Source organism: Acinonyx jubatus, chromosome A1 (genome assembly GCF_027475565.1).
Source record: "Acinonyx jubatus isolate Ajub_Pintada_27869175 chromosome A1, VMU_Ajub_asm_v1.0, whole genome shotgun sequence".
NCBI classification, from domain to species: domain Eukaryota; kingdom Metazoa; phylum Chordata; class Mammalia; order Carnivora; family Felidae; genus Acinonyx; species Acinonyx jubatus.
Genome location: NC_069380.1, coordinates 46,652,512 through 46,673,655, shown reverse-complemented (window position 1 = coordinate 46,673,655; position 21,144 = coordinate 46,652,512). Strand labels below are relative to the sequence as shown.

Genomic DNA, 21,144 nt, shown 5'->3' with positions numbered 1-21,144 from the left:
ATCCAAAACCTAATCTGTAATTCAGAATGCATTTTTGACAAAAATCAGGCTTAAAAGGTCAACATGCCACACATTGTGGCTTTGAGGATTAAGTTGCAGCCAATCCATTATCTATTCTATATTAACATATAGCTAACATTTAATAAGGTTCAATAAAAAATCACGAGGTCAGATTCATGACTCAATATAAACTACATAACTGTAAAACTTTCCTCCACTTGGTCTTTGTTTAAGCTGGTATGAAAGTGTAGTATATAAACAGCCACACACTTGGCAGTTTTTCTAGGTAATTTACTAGGTTAAGAGATTATACTTCAAAAGAACTCCAGTGTTCTTGCTCTTGTTAGGTGGCAAATAACAGCAAACATAACCTAGAGGGATGAAGTCTTCCCTAACCTCCAAGAGAGCATTTTCCCTTCCCTATCACCCTTGTGTTTAACCACTAATCGTGGCACATATATTGTTTTGAAGTCCCTAGATTAGTTATGTCTATTCCTTTAGAGTAGAGGTTGGCTTCTACAATCTGCAAGCTAAAAATGGTTGGAAAAACTAAAAGGATATTATCATTTCATGACATGTGAAAATTATATGAAATTTAAATATCCATAAAGAAAGCTTTATTGAAACACAGCAAGGTCTCATTGTTTACATATTGCCTATGGTTGCTTTTGTGATACAAGGCATAGTGACTAGTTGTAACAGCAACAAGATGACCCGCAAAGCCTAAAATATTTACTGTCTGGCCCTTGACAGAAATAGTTTGGTGATCTCTGTATTAGAATACAAGCTTATTGAGAGTTTGTGTCTGATGACCCTGACTTGTTCTCCACGTCTAGCACTTTATCGAATACAAAGCAGCATTCAAATAGGTTTCCTGAATAAATGAGAATAGATAATTAGAGAACATAGCTTCTCCTGGAATATGGTATTAGTTAATATATCAACAATCATACTATCTAGCTACATCTAGTTACAGGAAGCCAACATATTATCTACTGAATAAAAAAAAGGAGAAATGCTAACAACAACAACAAAAAAAAACAAACAAAAACAAAAAAAATCCACCTAGCTAACTTATTTTTAGCCCAACCACTACACTATAGTGAACATTACAACTAAAAAAGCACATTCCAGATATATGTGCTCCATGATAAATTTCTCCCTTAACTTACTAAGAAAGATGTTTACATTTAAAATAGTTTAGGGGCGCCTGGGTGACGCAGTCGGTTAAGCGTCCGACTTCAGCCAGGTCACGATCTTGCGGTCCGGGAGTTCGAGCCCTGCGTCGGGCTCTGGGCTGATGGCTCAGAGCCTGGAGCCTGTTTCCGATTCTGTGTCTCCCTCTCTCTCTGCCCCTCCCCCGTTCATGCTCTGTCTCTCTCTGTCCCAAAAATAAATGTTGAAAAAAAATTTTTTAAATAGTTTGTAAACACTAACTTATAAATACTAGTCAAGAATAACTTACTGGTAATTTCGTTGATTTAAAAACAGAAGGACTGGAGAGCGTTTGTTCATGGAGATTAGAATAATCACCAGGACTTTCGAAAGGATTCAAAACTGGGATCCTTCCTGGAGTTTCCGGTGTTATTTGCATTTTTGATTCTTTGACATCTCCCATAGCACAGAGAGAAAACTAAAAAGAAATAAGTATGGACAATAAAACTATAAAGTTCCACATTCGCTGGGACAACTAAAATGTATTCAATAAGCATATTTCGCCAAAAAAAAAAAACCCTCAAAATCTAACGCTCTTGGGTTTTTAAAAAAAATATAGTTTACAAAGAGGCATCACATATAGTTTCTAAAGCGATCCTTAAAATAACCTTGAAGGCTAGAGAGGTATGGTAGTAGTGATACCATTTTGCAGAAGAATTAAGCTCAGAGAAGTTAAGTGGCATATAAATAGCAGTCAGCCAAATATGAATGTGTTCAGGATGGATCTGAGGCAACTAAATGTTAACAACAGACACAAAACTCTTTTCAACTAAAGGACTTACACCTATGGTTTCTTTATTTCACATCTCGAAGTATTTTGAACAACCTTCGGATATCCCAGCAATTGCCTATTAAACTGCAGTTACTAAACAACAGTTATTTACAACAAGCAAATACGAGACGAGGAAGCCTGTGCACGGGTGCCTTTCCTCCACATTAGCACCAATCAAATAAGTATGACTGATGAGGGCTAAGAAATTAACCGCCTTTGGTTGCCTCTCCTCAAACATCCTCCTTTCGCTGACTTCCAGGGTAGAAGGCGAGACTGCATTGCTTTCAGTCATCGGGGGATACGACCGTGGATAAAGAATCCACTTCTTGGAAGGCTGAAGCAGCTGGTTTCGTTGGGTGAGGAGCAGGGTGGACACTCAAGCCAGTGTCACCCCCAACCCTACACGATCATACTTTGGCGTCCCCCCCACCCCCAACTCTTCCTCACCTACTCCCTCGCTGCTCCCATTCACCCCGGGGACAGTGGGCAGGTGGGTTCCGAGAAAGGAAAAGTGATCTCTCCAATTCCAGAGAAGAGGAAAGGCCAGGGACTACAAAGAACATACCTAGTGGTGTGTGTAAAAAGGAAGCCCCCCAATAGGCGACTCCAGGGCGCTCCCGAGGGGCCAGGCCAGCTCCCACGACAAGCACAGACTCTTTAACTTCCCCGCTTCCGCGCTGTCTTAGGCCAACCAGGGCACGGGCCTTGTGGGGAGCTAGCCAATCGCGACGTACCGCTGTCCGCGAACCAACCAATCGCATCGAGGCCGCGTAGTAAATTCGAATGGCAACTCCTCGCTTCACATTCCGCGCTGAGTAACGAGGCTCCAAATTTAAATCAACGCAGCCTCACGCTGGCGACGAGCGCGAGGGGCGGAGCCTGCCCGGCGTGAGCTGGGGACGCGCAGTGTGATTGCCCAGGAGAAAGGAAGGCGCTCCAGTTCCGGGTCAGGCCCTTTTCCCGCCTCCCTCGGCCTCCACCATGGCGAGTAGCAGCGGTGCCGGGGCGGCGGCGGCGGCGGCGAATCTGAACGCGGTGAGGGAGACCATGGATGGTGAGTGCCCGTTAGTCCCCCTTTACCTTGTCTCCGTTTCCCGCAGCCAGGCCTCCCAGGCGGCGATGAGTCCAGAAGGACTTTAGGTCCACTTCCTGCCCCAAACAGCATCTTTGAGGGTTCTCCCAAGGGACGCGCCAGGGCCGTAGGGCTGATGGCCCCATCCTTTGGGAGTTGTCTCTTCGTTCTTGCGTAGTTTGTCGCGCGCACGACGTTCGGGCCCCCACGTCAGCCCGGCACGCGCTCCGTGTTTACCGCGCTGGAGCCGCGCGCCGCCCCCTCCCCGCGCGCCACGCCCCTTCGCTGCGTCGGGTCCTCTTGTCCTTTCCCCCCTTGCAGGCCTCGGGAGCCGTTGTCGCCCCACGCACCCACTTCTGAGCCGGACCTGGTGCAGAGTCCCCCTTCCTTATAGTCCCGAGTGAGGACAGTCTGCAGGTCTGTAAGCCCCTTGCAGACAGTGGCCTTGTGTGTTTGATCACCTCTGTGTCCTTTGTCTCTTAGCAGTACAGTAGGCGCTTGTTAGGTCAACCCCTTCATAACTGCTCTGTTCGTCCTGGATCAAGTGACGCCCGTGTCTGAGACTGTAGGTGTATTTAACCTGTTTTCGCGCCCGCAAGCAAGCGGGCGTAAAGCCTGCGCACACGTGCTAGACGTGTCTTGGAGTTACCCTTTCTGTTCTCTCTACTCTCTGCCGGCTGGGCCACTTTGTACTCCTGGGGGTGAGTTTAGACAAGCTACTTAAACATCATTGAGCCTGCTTCTTTCTTTATTCTGTGTAAAATGAGATCACTTCCTCCTGAGGTTATTGTGAATATTTAAGACAACCAGGTAAAGGCGTATCAAAGGTGATCAAAAAGTAGTTACTTTTATTTTTATGTTATGTTACGTGTACATCCCACTTGCAGAATCCTTTGTCTCCTTTTTATTCGCATCCACCTATGTGTGTTTGATGGATGTTAAAACATTGCGTTTTTGACATTTTCCAGTGGATACTGACATCAGTCTCCATCTTTATTGAACCCTAACTGTGGTGTGCAGTTCTCACTAAGTAGTGTCAGCCTTCCCGCTGTATCTCCTTGTCTGCTTTACTGGAGGGCCCCACTTAGTGATTCAGCTGCTTCTTATGGGGGCTTCTAATAAGGCTTCTTGCTTTTTCTGCACAGGTTGCTGCTTCCTTTTTATTTTTTATTTTTTTAATGTTTATTTGTTTTTGAGACAGAGAGAGACACAGCATGAGCAGGGAAGGGGCAGAGAGAGAGGGAGACACAGAATGTGAAGCAGGCTCCAGTCTCTGAGCTGTCAGCACAGAGCCCAACGCGGGGCTCGAACTCATGAACTATGAGATCATGACCTGAGCCGAAGTCGGACGCTTAACCGACTGAGCCACCCAGGTGCCCCGCTGCTTCCTTTTTAAAGAACTACTTATATTATTAGAATCTTTGCATCTAAGTTTTTACTTACCAAGAATCTATTTGGTGTTTCTCCGAAACGTAGAATTTTGTTCTTAACACCATTTTCAGCTTATTTCCCGTTCTTTCTCAGTGTACCACAGCATATTAGTTTTATTTTTAAAGTGGACTTAAATACATACGAAGTGATATGTGTATAACATTACAGGTTTCCCCAGCTTTCCGAAAGCAGTGTTCCCATGAAACTTTTCCTAAGCTGAAATGGTATAAAGTGAAGAAACAGTTAGTATTAACTTACATGGAAAATTTTTTGAGTGTTCTCAAATCCAGAAAATAATCTTTCTTGGACTTTTCTGATACCTTAAGACACATCTTGTTAACAGATATACAAAAGAAATAGAGATAAAGCACATGTGCTCCCGGTAATAGTTCAAAGCTCTGGCAGCTTGATGGTGAGATACTGAGTGTAATTCTTGGGAAAGGAGCTTGGCAGTGATGCTCAAAATGCTGGGGTTACATGCTAATGGCTTGCTGCAAACAAGCACTGAACACTATTTTCACTTTCTGCCTTTTTTTTTTTTTTTAACCCTCTTTGGATTTCTTTTGGTTAGCAAAAATAGCTATTAATATAGATCTTTCGTAAAAGCTAAGTGGAGACGAACTTTCAAAAAGTGGGGCGATGCTGGTTTTGTTTTACATCTTTGCTTGGAAGCCAGTGGGTTTTCTAACCGAATGGAGAGTAAGAGGCCTCACTTCCTGTTAGTTTTCTTATGTTAGCTATGCTCAGGTCCTTATTTATATGGCCATAGAATCCCATTTGAATGGAAAACTCACATTTTATTGCTGGTGGAATTGCCGACGTACAAATGAGAACTGATTGTATTGGTTGCATCAAGATTTTTACTGAGAGAAGTGTGTGTAAAATGATTATTGAGAGTATAAGCATGTGAAAAAGTGAAGAAATGACATTTTTTTCTTTAAAGTTTATTTTAAAGTTTATGTATTTGCTTTGAAAGAGAGGGAGAGCTGGGGAGTGGCAGAGACAGGGAGACAGAGTGAATCCCAAGCAGGCTTCACACTGCCAGCACAGAGCCCAATGTGGGGCTCAAACTCCTGATCCCTGAAATCGTGACCTGAGCCAAAATCTAGGGTTGGACACTTAACCGACTGAGCCACCCAGGCGCCTCATAAAGTCTATTTATTGAGAGAGCACGCACACACAGGGAAGAGGGAGAGAGAGAATCTCAAGCAGACTCTGTCAGTGCAGAGCCTGACGTGGTGTTCAAACCCACAAACCGTGAGATCTTGACCCAAGCCAAAATCAAGAGTCCGATGCTCAACTGACTGAGCCACCCAGGTGCCCCTGACAGATTGTTTTAAAAATAAAAATTCATAGAGAGGCTATGTGACTTTGAGAATGCTGCTCCTCTATACACAGTTTGCCCACAAATCTCAAGATAGAAAGGCCCCAGGTTGGCACTGGATCACCATTTGTTAAATGTGGCAGCTAGGGACTATTATGTCCATTAGAACTCTAAACTTACAGAAAATCCCTGCCATATGTCATGCCATAATTAGAGTCTAAGACAGTCACATAAAATGTGAAGTTGAATTATTGTGAAGTTAACAGAAAACTATATTTTCCATGTTGTCTATAATAATTGAGACACAAAGGTAAACACAGTGACACACTATAAATAGACCATACACTGAATTGGACAAGTTTACATGTTGTCATTTTATAATCCCATCTTCCTTCACATTCATTCCCAGAAATAAAACTTTAGCTTGCCCAACGGGCTAGACTGAACTACCCAAATAGCATTAATATATGAAACTCTGTTAATGTGGGGTTTCCCTGTATTTATATCCACCCATGAGAGCCAAAAGTTTTTGAATCTGACTTCCCTCCTTCAAGGTCTAGTATATTTCTCCTCATTTTACTCCTCTCCCATCAGTACTAGAGTCAGCTAATAGTAATTTAATCTTTTAACGGATCTGAATGATGTTAGGGTTGTAGAACTCAGCTATGAACATTTTTATTTTTATTATGAAATAAAAGCATTTTGATGATACTTCAGAAGCAAGTAGACTTTATATTTTATCTATGTGGCTCACTCTGAAAGGAACCTGACCGATTCTGGTCCTAATTTAGTATACGGTCTTGTATCAGTCCCCTGCTCTCATTTTTAGATTCTTAACATTCTCTCCCAGATTCCTTCTTTAAAATGTCAGCCTTTTCTAGATGTCTGGGTGGCTCAGTTGGTTAAGTGTTTGATTTCAGCTCAGGTCGTGATCTCATGGCCCATGAGTTCGAGCCCTGCGTCAGGCTCTGTGCTGACCGCTCAGAGCCTGGAGCCTGTTTCAGATTCTATGTCTCCCTCTCTCTGCCCACTCCCACTTGTGCTCTGTCTCTTTCTCTCTCTCCAAAATAAATAAACATTAAAAAATTTTTTTTTAATATCAGCCTTTTCAGCTGCCCCTCTCTCTGTCCTCCAGCGTACTCAGTGACCTTTTTTTGCTTTTCAGTGTTTTGAAATTTTAGATACTGTTTATTGATAGTTTCATACTTTGAGTTTTGTTTTCCTATATTTTCTTTATGCCTCCAATTCCTACTGGTAATTATGGTTTTTAACAATTGTGTTAAAAAAAAAAACTTCTTTATCTTTCACTGTAGTGCTGCTTAGTTATATACCAGGTAGTCAGCTAGAAAAAGGAGTTAAGAGAGTTCACAGTGTACAAGGCAGTGTCAGTGAAACAAATGTATATTCCTTGCTGTCAGTCTAATTACTGATGGGAGAAATAAACCTAGCAGTCATTTTTCTTTCTTTGACCTTCCCTGCCTTCTTTTCTTTACTAAGCCCTTTCAATTCTTCCTACATCTCAAATTGAACCACTTGTCTCTATCTCTCCTGTTCATGCCATCTGCCATTCCATCACCAAGATTGCAACAACTTAACTGGACTCTCTTTCCAAGATCTATTCCATACTATGCAGCCAAAGTCTTTTAAAAATGAAAATCTGTTTGTATACTCCCGTTTTTATATCTTGCCAAAGTTCTGAAATCTTCAGTAGAGCCTTAGTGTGTGTTCATGTCTATCTTTTCTCATATTTTACACCTATGTTCCCCCTGTAATTACATTGCCTTTACATGAAGAGCCTTTCAGATCTATGAATTTATTCTGTGAACTTACCAAGTTCTGTCTAGCACAGGAACTTTTGCACAAGCTGTTTTCTTCACTCTCCCTCTCTTTGCACTTTTTCCTGCCTCTGCATTATTCAGGTTGTCTTCACCCTTGAAGTCTAAGTTTAATTGTCACTTTTTCAGAACAAATCTTTCCTAAACACTGTCACAACTAAGTAGGATGTCCTTGTAATTTGTTTTGGAGGTATGCTTTTCTTGTCCCTATTTCCCTTTTAACAAGGATCAGTTATTACTTCAATATCTATCTCACCTACACCATAATTTCATGAGGACTGGGACCATATTTACCTTTTTCATAACTATATTTACAGCAGTAACATAGGCATAAAATACATGTAAGTACCAATTACACAGTAGGCACTATAGAAGTACTTATTACCGACAGGTTATGAAGTTAGGAAGTAAAGATCAACATAAATCTTATAAGCAAGCTTAAAGGAAAGAAATACTAGTACTGAGATGGACCTGAAAGAGAGCATGGAATTACATAGAAAAAGGCAGAGGAGAAAGGCATGAAGAACGAGCAGAGCATTTATGGATAGGAGTCTACCAGGAAGAGAAAACTGGAGAGGAGAATTTGTCGGTATCAGTTAATGATGATGGTGATGATAATGTTGGCGAGTTGGAGTAGGGTCAGAGTATGTGTTCTGGTTTTCTGCTGTCCTGTAACAAACCATCCCACGGTTAGTGAAATAAAACAGCAACAGTTACTTGTCTCTCACAGTTCTGGACATTGGCCAGTCTTGTCTGGGTAGTTCTCATTGGGGGTCTCTTGTGCATTGCAGTTAGTGCTTATTCTAGAGTCATCCCAAAGCTTCTTCACTCACGTATCTTCTATTTTTTTTTTTTTTTAAGTTTACTTATTTTGAGAGAGAGAGCGTGAGAGCAAGCAAGCGGTGGGGAGGGGCAGAGAAAGATGGAGAGAGAGAATCTGAAGCAGGCTCTGCACTGTTAGAACAGAGCCTGACGTGGGGCTCGAAACTCATGACCTGTGAGATCCTGACCTGAGCCGGAATCAAGAGTCAGACACTCAACCGACTGAGCCACCCAGGCGCCCCACTCACATATCTTCTAGTTGACACTGCCTATTAGCTGGGCCTGCAGCAGGGCTGTTGTCTGGAACATGTGGGTTTGCTCCCAGTTGGTGGCTGGGTTGCCAGGGAGAGTGTCTCAAGAGAGAGTCAGGAGGAAATTATATTATCTTTTTAAGCCTAGTGTCAGAAGTCATGCAGTGTCGCTGTTGAGAGATGCAGCCTATGAGACCTGAGCATACCTGCACATTCTTGCTCTGGAGGCCAAGAAGGCAAGGCCCTGACTGTTCTCTCTTCCTGCTATTTCTCAGGGAAATGTTTACAGTGACCAATGTGAGGAATGAGGTAACATCTATTCTACTTCAAGGTAAAGAGCAGGCTTGCTAACTGCTTACAGTAAAAGTAGGGATTTTCCATGCTTATTGTTCTTCTGTGACTGTAGTCTGGCAACATAATGTACTCTCTTGCTATGTAAAAAGGAAAACTACCTGGTTATTTCAGTGTTTGCTGAAAAGGTATTCATAAGACTCAACACTTTTTTCCTAATTTTAGAGTCTTAGCAAAGAAGACAGTAAATGCTACACCAAAGGATAGCTATATGAGATCACCGTCATCCTTAACATGAATGTTAAAAGCATTCTAAATAAAATCAGAGATACCTGCTTTTTTTAAGCATTAATAGGAAAGTTTTAGCAGATAGTGCAGGATAAGAAAAGGAAAAGACTGTTAAGAAAGATGTGAAACTATTATTTGTAGGTAAAATGATTATTAGAAAACACAAGAGAATCAACTGAAAACCGAAAAATTTCAGTAGAGTTAAGGATAACTGGCTACAAAATAAAAATAAGTATTACAAGCATATTATGGGTATCTGCACTAATCACTTAGAATATACCAAAGCAAGGTGGAATGAATTTGTGAAAACAATCAAAACTAAAAATTAAAGAAATTGATGATTCACTATCAAAATTGATGATGATTGAGCACTTGCTGAAACTTTCTGCTCCAAGCATATAAAAAGGACCGGAAATAATACTAACATGCAATTATCAGCCCAGCAATGTTTAAAAACAAGAAAGGAAGATCTCCTGGTTAGAAAGAGAGGTTTTCCCCAAAGAGAAGAGCAGATGGGCACCACAGCAGGAGATTGGGAATGAAACCTGACAAAGCATGCTGCCCTGCCCGAGAGAAGCTGGGGCCAGAAATGTGCCATCTGCCATGGCCAGGGATTGGGAAGGACCATCCGTGTGTCCTGTGGGTCTGGAGCCAGGGTGTTTCCACCAGTCTGATCCAGAGGGCTGGGGCTGGCGTGACACTACCGGTCCAAGAATGCTTCTCCACTTCAGGACATCAATAAAGATCTCCTTTGGAAGATGAGCTTCCAACCAGAAGTCACAGAAGTACCTAAGGTAGATGAAAAACATAAACAACTCACATACAAATTGAAAAAGAGGGAGAAAGTTTAGTAGTAACAGGTAACTCTTTTTTTGAGCACTACCAGATGCCAGTGGACACGGCGTTCTGAGTATGTCCTGTAATCCTCACAATGATCCTGTAAAGTATTATTACCCCACTTTCACAGAATGATAAAATAAAGGCATAGAAAGGTTGCCTTGCTTACTAAGTAATGAAGGTGACATTTGAACTCACCTAAGAGGTACTTAGCCTCTAGAGAGCAGACACTTAAGCATTCTCTTTTCCTGCTGGCTTATACTTAAAGAAACAGAAAACACAAATCTCAAAAATGGCCAAAGATAAAAATATACTTTCAAATAGGTAAAGGCAGAAACAACAGTCATGAAATAAGTGGTTATAAAAAAGCATGTAACTATGAAATAACAAGCAGAGGCACTGGGTCACTCAGGGTTAAGCGTCCCAACTCTTGATCTTGGCTCAGGTCTTGATCTAACAGTTCATGGGATCTAGCCCCACGTTGGGGCTCCTTGCTGACTGGGCAGAGCCTGCTTGAGATTCTTTTCTCTCCCTCTCTCTCTGCCCACCCCTACCCCCACTCCCCACCGTTACTTGCACTCTTTCCTGCTCTGTCTTTCAAAAATGGTTAAATAGAGGCGCCTGGGTGGCTCAGTTGGTTACGTGTCTGACTTCAGCCAGCTCATGATCTCAGGGCTTCTTGAGTTCAGGCCCCTTGTTGGGCTCTGTGCTGACAGCTCAGAACCTTGAGCCTGCTTCAGATTCTGTGTCTCCCTCTCTCCCCGCTCCCCACTCGTGCGCACGCACGCACGCGTGGTCTCTCTCTCTCTCTCTCTCTCTCTCTCTCTCTCTCTCTCTCAAAAAGTGAATAAACACTAAAAAGTTCAGATAAACTTAAAAACAACAAGCAATTCTGAGGGGAAATTAGAAATCTCAAAATAGAGTTAGTGAAATAAATTCAACATAACATGAATTACAGCCTACATACAACTGAAGAGCATTATTGGTATGTTGGCATATCCAGACTGAAGAAATGAAATGGAAAGGGCTGTCAGCTTCCAGCCATGGTGGAGGAACAACCCGGATTTACCCTCCTGCCTGGAAAACAACAACAAAACCGATACAGAACAATGGTTTTCAAGACACTGGACATCAGGCTGTGAAGGAAAGTGATCCTAAGCACAGTAAATGAAGTGAGCCCAGTACTTCCCTGTTCTTGGTACCTTTAGAGAGTTCCCAGCAGTTGGGGGGTGTTGCGAACCCAGGTAGAACTCTTTGGACCCCCTGAGTTAGCAAAAGGAGGTTATTGAGTCCAGGGAGATCAAGGCAGGTAGAGTTTGCAAGACAGAATACCTGAGAGGAAAGAGCTTACAGAGAGAGGATTCTGGAGATCAGGAGAAGGGTCCTCCTCAAATATTCAGAAGAGCATTGATTAGCACATATGTATGAGGAAAGTACCCAAAAAGCTAGAAAACGCATCCAAAAGAATTAGAAGGAACAGTACACCATGCTTATACAAGGCTTCTCTCTACCAGCCAGAATGGAAAGCTTCATAATTCACGAGGCATTGAGTATAGTACTCAGGAGCATCTTTCCTCAGTGATGAGGAACAGTTAGCTGTGCACTAAACAGGGCTCTAATCCGGACTATGTAAATCTTAAACGACTCAAACTGTTTTCAGTTAACTGCATCTCATTACAAAGCTTAAGAATATGTACAGAAATACTTATCAACCAACAAGGTAAAATTTACAATGTCAAGCATCTAATAAAAAATTATTAAGTATACAAAGCAGGAAAATGCAACCAATGATAGGAGAAAATTGAATCAGTTGAAACAGACCCAAAATTGACACAGTTAGAATTAGCAAGACAAGGACCTTAGAACTGTACTCCATGTGTTCAAAAAATTAATTAGAGGCATGGGAGACTTTTTTTTTAAAAAACTTGAAATTCTGGAGATGAAAATGAATGTCTGATATAAAAAGGTGAAAAGGGTCCATTTCATGCACATTGTGAATAGTGTAATAGTTTTCAGAAGGAGTTAGACTTAATGGATCATTCAGTATTGTTAACTTGTCCATTCAGCACCGTAGTTTTTATGCAATGCAAGTCAGAATCCACCTGGAGTTTGTTTTTGGAATTGATCAGGATTTTTAAGTTCACTGAGAGAACAGAAAAGCTTACAAAAATGAAAGATTACAAAGAATCTTGAACCTTCTACATGCTGATAAAAGTTAGTAATTAAATAAGATAGACATGCAACAAATCCATAGGTAAATGGGAATTTACTATGTGATAAAGGTGGCATCTTAATTGAATGGTAAAAATATAAGTCACTCAACAAATAGTATTGAGGCAGTGAACTTATTTCAGATCCTATTTTCCACCCGAACTCCAGGGAGTTAAATATTTAAATGTTTATAGGTGGGCAGGAAATAAACTTTGAAGTGATGGAAGGATATACTGATGGATAATTCTATAATCTTTGCATGGGGAATAACCTTCTAAATATAATGCCAAGAGAAAATAATACAGGAAGCAATAGATAATATGTTGACCATTGACTTAACAAATTCTAAACATGCTCTGGGGAACAACCACCATAAAACAAAATTTAATGAAGCCAATGTATTTATATTCTGTGCTGCTTTTTGCTAGTGTTTCTCATGTCAATTACTTTTATAAACTACAATAAAATGAAGTAACTATAAAAAATGAAGTTAAAAAATAAACTTTTGTTTTTTACTATTAGATTTCAACAGATATGATTCCGTCAAATTGTAGACGCTTCTAACCACTTTTAAAGCATTAAATATGTACATTACTGAACAATTCCACTTCTAGGAATTTATCCTAATAAAATGAAATTAGTATGTACAGATGCTTATCACAGTATTACTTCAGTGGGGGAAACATGAGACCCACTTAACTCTTAAAATAGAGTAGCTAAGTAATGTATGGTGTTTTCATATAATGGGATGTTATGTGACTAAATTACATTGTAAAAGGTTACTAAAAAATGGGGAAATGTTCAGAATAATCCTGATTATGATGCATATACTTAAGATATTAAGTGAGTGGTAGAATATAAATCACAGTGTAAAATGCAGTTATGTGGAGGGAGGGTGGTGTAAGTCTAGTTTTGGTTCTAGGACTAAGTAAGAGCAAGACAGTATACTTGACAATTTCAAAATCTAGGGATGCTCTGCTAGTTCTTTGATATTGTGCAGTATTCTATGAATTAAAAACAGTAATGTGTGCATATTTTTAAATGTAATTTTTTTGAAGTTTTCTCAATGTCTTTTTCAGTTCTGTTGGAAATTTCAAGAATTTTGAATACTGGCTTAGATATGGAAACTCTGTCTATTTGTGTACGTCTTTGTGAACAAGGAATTAATCCAGAAGCTTTATCGTCGGTTATTAAGGAACTTCGCAAGGCCACTGAAGCACTAAAGGTTAGAGATTTGTATGTTAGTTCGTTGTAAATAAAAATACTTTTTTATTTTTTAATGGATTTATGTGAAAGATCCTAGTTAAATGTTATTAAACTAACTTCTGTCACCATTAGAAATTCTGAAAACCAGGATCTTTGTAGCATATGTTCAACTACAAAAATTGCTACTATCGTGGACCATGTTGTCTCTCACAGAAGTCTCCAGCTGTGTTTAGAATTTTCCTTGTGTTGTGACTAACGTTGTGTCTGTGCCCAAAAAGATATGTTCAAGGCCGGTACCTGTGAATGTGACCTTACTTGAAAATAGTGTATCAGCAGGTGTAATTAAGTTAAGGTGAACTCATAATGGATTAATGAGCGATGTTCTTATTAGACAAGGAAAATTTGGACCAAGATACACGAAAAGAGTGCCATGTGGAGACACAGACAGACATGGGAGAATGGCTTTTGACAGTGGAGGCAGAGATGAGAGTGGTGGCCAAGGATTGTTGGCAGCCATCAGAAGCTAGGAAGAGGCAAGGAAGGATCTTTTGCTAGAGCCTTCTGACTCCTTGATGTTGGACTTCTAGCCTTTAGAACTGTGAGAAAATAAATCTCTGTTGTTTTCAGCCACCCAGTTTGTTTGGAACCTGGTGATGGCAGCTCTAGAAATCTCACTCAGATTTCACTTTTAGAAAGTGGGGTGCTGTTGTAATAAACACCTACAAGTGAGGAAGTGGCTTTGGAATTGGGTGATGGGTTGAGGTGGGAAAATTTTACACCACTTAATAGAGCCCAGATTTCCTTGAAAAAACTTGGTAGAACTGTGGACATTAAAAGCAGTTCTGGTGAGGGCACAGAAAAGAGAGGAGAGCTGTACAGAAAGCTTTATTTGTCTTAGAGAATACACACATTATTATGAACAGAATGTTGCTGGAAATAATGGACGTTAAAGGGGCTTCTGGTTAGAGACCTCATGAGGATCATATTATTGAACTCTGGAGGGAAGGTTGTCCTTGCTATAAAGTGACAGAGCACTTGGCTCAATTATGTTTTACTATTGGAAGAAAAATAAAACTTGTAAGTGATGAACTTGGATAGCTAGCAGAGGAAATTTCCTAGCAAAGTGTGGGAAGTGCAGTCTGATTTTTCCTTTGCTACTGAAAAATAAAATATAAGAGGAATGAGAAATCAAGGAAGGAACTGGTAAGTGAAAAGGAACCACCACTTGATTTGGAAAATTATCAGCCTTACCCCAGAGCATGCTCTGGAGAGAAGGCCCAGGGTGTGGATGTGGTAAGGAGATTATGTGCATGACTCCTAGATGCAGTCAACTGTCTGTGCACAGAACACTGCCAGCCTGACTGAAAGCAACTGGGACAAAATGAAAGAAGGCTAGGGTTCTTTAGGAAGGAAACTAACACAAAAAGGTAAACAGAGCATATTCACAGAGCATAAATTTATCATAAAGAGACTATCTGTACAGTTCTCACTGCTAGCACCCAGAAGTTCCTGGGAGCTCCCCCATCACTAACGTGTCCTGTTCCCCTTCCAGTATCTACTGTCCTGACTTTTATGGTAGATACTTTCTTTGAACAGTTTTACTGTCTAACATGGGTCTTTAAACACTGCAGGCTAATTTTATAAAATTTTCGAGCTTGATATAAAGAGAATCTTAGAGCACAATCTTTACCTAGTTCTTCATTTAACATTATGGTTTTTTTTAATCTTTATTTTTGAGAGAGAGACAGAGCATGAGCATGAGCAGGGGAAGGGCAGAGAGAGGGTGACACAGAATCTGAAGCAGGCTCTATCCAGGCTCTGAGCTGTCAACACAGAGCCCGACATGGGGCTTGAACTCCACGCACCACGAGATCAGTACCCACGCTGAAGTCAGGCTTAACTGACTGAGCCACCAAGGCGCCCCCATTTAACATGTTTGAGAGAGTTTTTGTGTTTTGGTTTTTTTGAGTATAGTTGACATACAATGTTACATTAATTTCAGGTGTACAACTTAGTGACTTGACAGGTTTATACATTATGTTCTATGTTTATCAAAAGCTGCCATCTGTCCCATGACATCACTATATTTCTTTATGCCTCGCCTTTTATTCCTGTGACTTATTCATTCTGTAACTGGAAGCCTGTCTCTCCCTCTCCCCTCACGCGTTGTGCCCATCTGCCTCCCTGCTCCCTTCTGCAACCATCAGTTTGTTCACTTTTTATAGGTCTGATTCTGATTTTGTTTTTGTTTTTTTGGATTCCACTTATGAGTGGGATCATGTGAGGGTCATTTATGTTGTGTGTAGCTGTAACACAGTCCTTTCCACTGGAATAATCATGCTTCATTACACAAATATACTACTATTTATTTATCCTTTCTACCTTGTGTGGACATTCGATTGCTTCCAGTGTGAGGCTATTAGGAATATGCTGCTATGAGTATAGTTGTCCATGTCTCGTGATGCATATATGCATGCATTTCCTTTGGGTGTGTATTCTAGAAATAAAGTCTCTTGGTTGTTAGGTTATGTTTATCTTCAACTTGAATAGATAATGCTAAACTCTTCTAAAGTAGTTGTGCTAATTTCTGTTTCCAGCAGCAGCATACGAATTTCCCTTCCTTTTCCACGTCTTTGTCAATACTTAATATTGGGAGTGTTTTTAATTTTAGTCATTTTTGCTGGGTATGTGTAGGTTTCTTATATGGTTTTATTTGCATTTCTTCTAATACCAGTGAGGTTGAATGTTCTTACATATTTTTGGCCATTTTCTTTTGCGAGATTACCGTTTCAAGTTGCTTGCCCATTTTTTCTGGCTTATTTTCCCTTTTTTACTGGTAGTCTTTCCTTAAGTATTCTGAATGTGAACCTTTTGTTAACTGTGCATGTAAGATTACTAAGTTCTTTTAGTCAGGTTTTTAAATAATTATAAAATCTATTCAGACTTGGGGCACTGGGTGGCTCAGTTGGTTAAGTGTCCAACTCTTGATTTCAGTTCAGATCATGATCTCACAGTTTATGAGTTTGAGCCTTGCATTGGCCCCACACTGACCATGCAGAATCTACTTAGGATTCTGGATCTCCCTGTCTCTCTCTTCCCCTTCCTGTTTGCAGGCAAATGCTCTCTCCCTCCCTCTCTCTCTGTCTCTCTCTCTCTCTCTCTCAAAATAAATATTTAAAAAAAAAAAAAAAAAAACCGGGAGGAGAATCCTGAAAAGTTTGTAGCAAAGAAGAAAATTGTTAATTAGAACTTTTTCATGTTTTCTTTAAAGGCATTTTTGAAATCTGTATATAATTTGTATTAAAGAAGGAAACAAATCCTTCAGAACCACCCACAAGATAACCAGTGATATTTGGCAAATACCATTCTAGATGGTATGCTACTTTAAAAATAATGTGAACCACACCTGTCTTTCCTTGACCACTCTTTACTCTTTACAGACTTTTTAAATTTTTTTTTTTAATGTTTGTTTATATTTGACAGAGACAGAGCATGAGTTGGGGAGGGGCAGAGAGAGGGAGACACAGAATCTGAAACAGTCTCCAGGCTCCGAGCTTTCAGCACAGAGCCTGACGTGGGGCTTGAACTCATGAGCTGTGAGATCATGACCTGAGCCAAAGTCGGACGCTCAACCGACTGAGCCACCCAGGCGCCCCATCTTTATAGACTTTTTAAATGTATGGTTGTTTTCCCCTTTTTGGGTGGTTGCTAGTAATTAATTTCTCCCATACTTTTTCTTTCAGAACTAAAAATAGGGTAAGGAAAAACTGTTCCTATTGTGTTTTACTGCCTTTACCCTGAAATCCTGGTGATTAGAATATAATTGTATGGTACTTAACTCTATTTTAGAATGTGTAAAATATAAATCGAGGACATCCTGAAATGTTGCAAGGAGCTGTTGGTCTGAAACATCCAGTTTTTCCTTTGTTCTTTAGTTAACTGTAGAAAATTGGAACCATTCTTCATTAATTATTTTGCCTTTCTTTCTCATAGATTTGTATATTGATAATGTTTAAGTCATTTATAGTAAAAGTAACTGGTTGTGTGTAACACAATTAGGTCCGTTTCTCAAGCATCAATAGATATGTCACATTATGTGTATCTCTCACAGCATAGATAGGACATTAGGTGCAGTTTTTAAAAAATAGACTTTATTTTTATGAATGATCTATCAACACTGAATTTTGGTGTTGTCTCCTTAGAGCTAGTATTTATGTGTAAGTAATCATTCACACATTGTGATTTCAGAAATTCTGGGCAAAACCTACTTTCCTGTATCTTCTACTTTTAGTGCCAAGGGGCCTTGAATTGTACTGTTGATGCATTCCTATGCAGAATAAGCCTTGCCCTTTCTCTTGCAGCTGTCCTGTATGATGATATCATAGGGTGACCGACGTGTCTCCTCACTGTATGAACGTCTTGTACAGCATGAGGACATTGGAGACAGCTGGGAGAGAAATGAGGGATTCAATAAGTCTTGTGTCCCCACCCATCCTCCCAAAGGAGGGAATAAATGTACACAGGAAAGGGAAGTGTGAAAGACAAGACTTGTTAAGGTTGGTTTTTCCCCAGGGCCAATGCTTACGAGATTTTGGAGTCTCTAATAACAATCTGGTAACTAGTTCTCTAGGATGCCATTACTGTCCTTTCAAACAGAGTAGTGCTACATTCATGTAATGGGAATGCTGTACAGGGTTAATGGTTTGCTTAGTTTAGGTGAAAATACTTATTTCAATGTCTGTATCTTGGAGGAGAATCTCTAAAATTCGTATGAAAATGGAATGCGGCTGGACAAAAAGTTAAAGGTACTTTAATTTTTAAAAATTTCTGTAGTTGTCTATATTATTTCAAGTCTTCTTTGAAGTAGATGATACTAAAAAGTGGGTTAGGAAGAAGACAAAGTGCCTAAAGGTATGTAGCTAAAACTAATATAAGAACCTATAAAGGTAGAAAGAAGTAAGAAATCTTTTAGAATAAGGGGAATGTTTTTCAAACTAGTTTTCTAATCCTTGTGAATAATAAACCTAAAGAAGGGAAAGGCTAATTAGAATAGCCAACTATCTGGACAAGGTAGGTTCTGTTGATTGCAGAGAGAAGGTTTCAGATTGAGAACTACAATTTTCCCAGCACGTTGTGATTTTCATGAAAGGCCTTCGGACTTAGACTAAACATAAAAGCAAGTTTTAATTATGAAGTTGAAACATACATGAATTACAAGTTTACCCTGTATTTCTGAAACACTTGTTTAAAATCATCATTTTCATATTTGGAATTAAGAAATTACTTGTTTAAATTTTTATCTTTTAGAAATCCGTATCAAATCATTTACTGATAATAATATAGTGTCTGGAAATTCCTGCAGAATAATCGGGGAAAGTGTACAAGTTGGTGGAATAGGTGAAGCAGGATTAGCCATGTGTTCAGTATTCCTTTTGCCCTTTTTTTCTCTGCCCTGTAACAGAAAGGTCTTTTCCATTCTTAATCCCCTTTTCACACTAAAATGAAACATGCAGAAACAGATAAACCAATAAAGACTGGATAAGGTGGATACAGTGTGTGGACAAGGTCTGCTGTGGGTCAGTTTTTCAAGTAGCAGTATATTTTTATTTTTACGTTAACTGCATTAAGATGATATAACAATTTTCCACTGTTAGCCTAGCAGTCAGTTCAAAAGGTAGTTCTAATGTACTGCAAAAAGTGAAAAACACTGCATTATCCTGATGCAAGTGGCTTGGTATATGTGGGGGAGGAATTGTTTGTTAATGACAGTACAGTATTGACAAATATATCTCTGTGGTGTCTTTTCCATGATTTTATTATAATGAAACTTACTTTCTTGTTCTAGGCTGCTGAAAATGCGACAAGCTGACTTTCTGGAGAAATCCTGATGAGATATGTCAGGCTCTTCAAGAGGATTTGAAGATTGCATTGTAGTCAAGAATATACAATGAAATTACTGCATGCAGCAGTGTAGAAACATTTTCCTTTTTAAAAGAATTATAAAACCATAGCTTTATAAATCAGTGGAAAATGGCTTACAGAGAGAACTATCAGATGTGTTTACATCACATCTTACTTTTTTTTAACAGCTCTAATGCTGGTTCATATTTATGTATTCCTTATTTATAGCTCTGATAGCTTTAATTTTCTAAGCAGTCTGTCTATCAGATGTGCCCATCTGCTGTGCCTGGTTGAAGTATAGTGGAGCCCATCAGAAGTAATGTAGTAGTTATGACTTGTTGACATTTCCATTATAAAATTTAATTTTGAATTGTTTATGCAAAATAACCGTGGATTCATGTTGTATTGGGTTAAAAGTTGACAGAATTTCAGCCACCTTATTTATGGATTTGATTTAGACTTAGGTATATCAGAATCTTTCTTATAAGAGCATGGAAATCATTGTTTTCATCTGCTCTTTAACAAAGAATATTTAGTTTTTCAAACAGAAGTTTTTCTGGCAGTTAATAGTATGAACCAGATTGTTTTTGTATTGACTGAAAGATAAAACTTAGAAACTTAGATTTTAAAAGTAATGACAGTGCTTAGTTTTATTTGTCATTTGGATTATTTACATTTAATGAGAATATTAATTGACAATATTTTTTTCTAAGTTTTATACTCTAAACATGATGGCCTAGAAAAATAAAGCATAGTGAAACATTTCCAACAGGCAAAATTCTTTAATTTTATTACAGAACAAAAATTTGAGTGGTTATCTAATAAATCACTAAAGAGGAAGTATCTTTCAACAAATATGATATTTTCTGAAGGAATACATATTTGCAGTCATTAAACAAAAAGTAAATAATCAAATGTTCTATATCAGGAATTGTAAGTATCAACTTTCTAAGGTCACTTTTTTGTGTCATTATTTTTTCCCTGAAAGTTTTAATGAATCAAAGTGATGGTTCAAAATAAATTTTGGGAAATTTACAATAGTGTTAATTCTGCTCCTGTAACGGAATCTCAATGGGATATTTTCCCCAAGACTAATATTTTAATCTGATCTTCTTTTAGGTTTTGTTAGCATTCTTTTAAATGATAGTACAAGCATTTACTCTAGCAGCTTTTTTCTTCAGACAAAGTAAGGCTTAGTAGTATCTAAGTGGCAACCTCTGTACTGTTGTAAAAATCTCATCTTTTAATTATTTTGACTTTGTAAGTGGATAACCTCTTTACCAAGGGCACTGGAAGGTCTATTGGCAGAACCTGGTTGGAAGACAATAACGACTTGTGATGCTAAATCATTTATTTGTTAATAAACACTGCATATATTGCATGTTGTTACTTACAAAATCATAAAGAGAACACATTTGTCAGGCTCCAAAATTTGTATATACCCTTAGGCCACAAGAGTTAATAGTTTTATTTATGATTTTGTAGATTAAGTTATTTATGTATGAAACAAAGCAGGAAAATATATTGAGTATGTTTACAAAGAACTTTAATGTGTTACACTTAAATGTAAACATATATTTTTAATGCATACTTAAGTACTATTTAACAAAATCAAAACAAATTATAATGATACAATTGGCAGTGTTATGCATGTTGTCAGTGACAAAAATAAAACCATTTTGGTGGTA

General features: G+C 39.1%; 2 protein-coding genes across 4 annotated transcripts in view; one reads left to right on the top strand and one right to left on the bottom strand.

Moving 5' to 3' along the window:
* BORA (BORA aurora kinase A activator) overlaps nucleotides 1-3,305 on the bottom strand; it is a 27,907-nt gene extending 24,602 nt beyond the window's left edge. For both annotated transcript variants that reach the window (XM_015083070.3, XM_027064983.2), the window contains exons 1-2: nucleotides 3,068-3,305; nucleotides 1,466-1,633 (exon numbers count right to left, since the gene is read on the bottom strand). In XM_015083070.3, coding sequence (XP_014938556.1) covers nucleotides 1,466-1,633; nucleotides 3,068-3,205 — 306 coding nt within the window. In that variant the 5' untranslated portion in view covers nucleotides 3,206-3,305. The remainder of the gene's footprint in view (nucleotides 1-1,465; nucleotides 1,634-3,067) is intronic.
* On the top strand, nucleotides 2,848-21,144 carry MZT1 (mitotic spindle organizing protein 1). 2 transcript variants are annotated; one of them, XR_008295933.1, is made up of 4 exons: nucleotides 2,848-3,041; nucleotides 13,429-13,574; nucleotides 17,917-18,111; nucleotides 19,401-21,144. XR_008295933.1 is itself a non-coding variant. In XM_015083071.3 (3 exons), the coding sequence occupies exons 1-3, from the start codon at nucleotides 2,969-2,971 to the stop codon at nucleotides 19,422-19,424; spliced, it is 243 nt and encodes an 80-aa protein (XP_014938557.1). In that variant the 5' UTR covers nucleotides 2,866-2,968; the 3' UTR covers nucleotides 19,425-21,144. The 2 variants fall into 2 exon arrangements, 1 of the variants encoding a protein (XP_014938557.1); XM_015083071.3 differs by lacking the exon at nucleotides 17,917-18,111 and having other exon boundaries at nucleotides 2,866-3,041.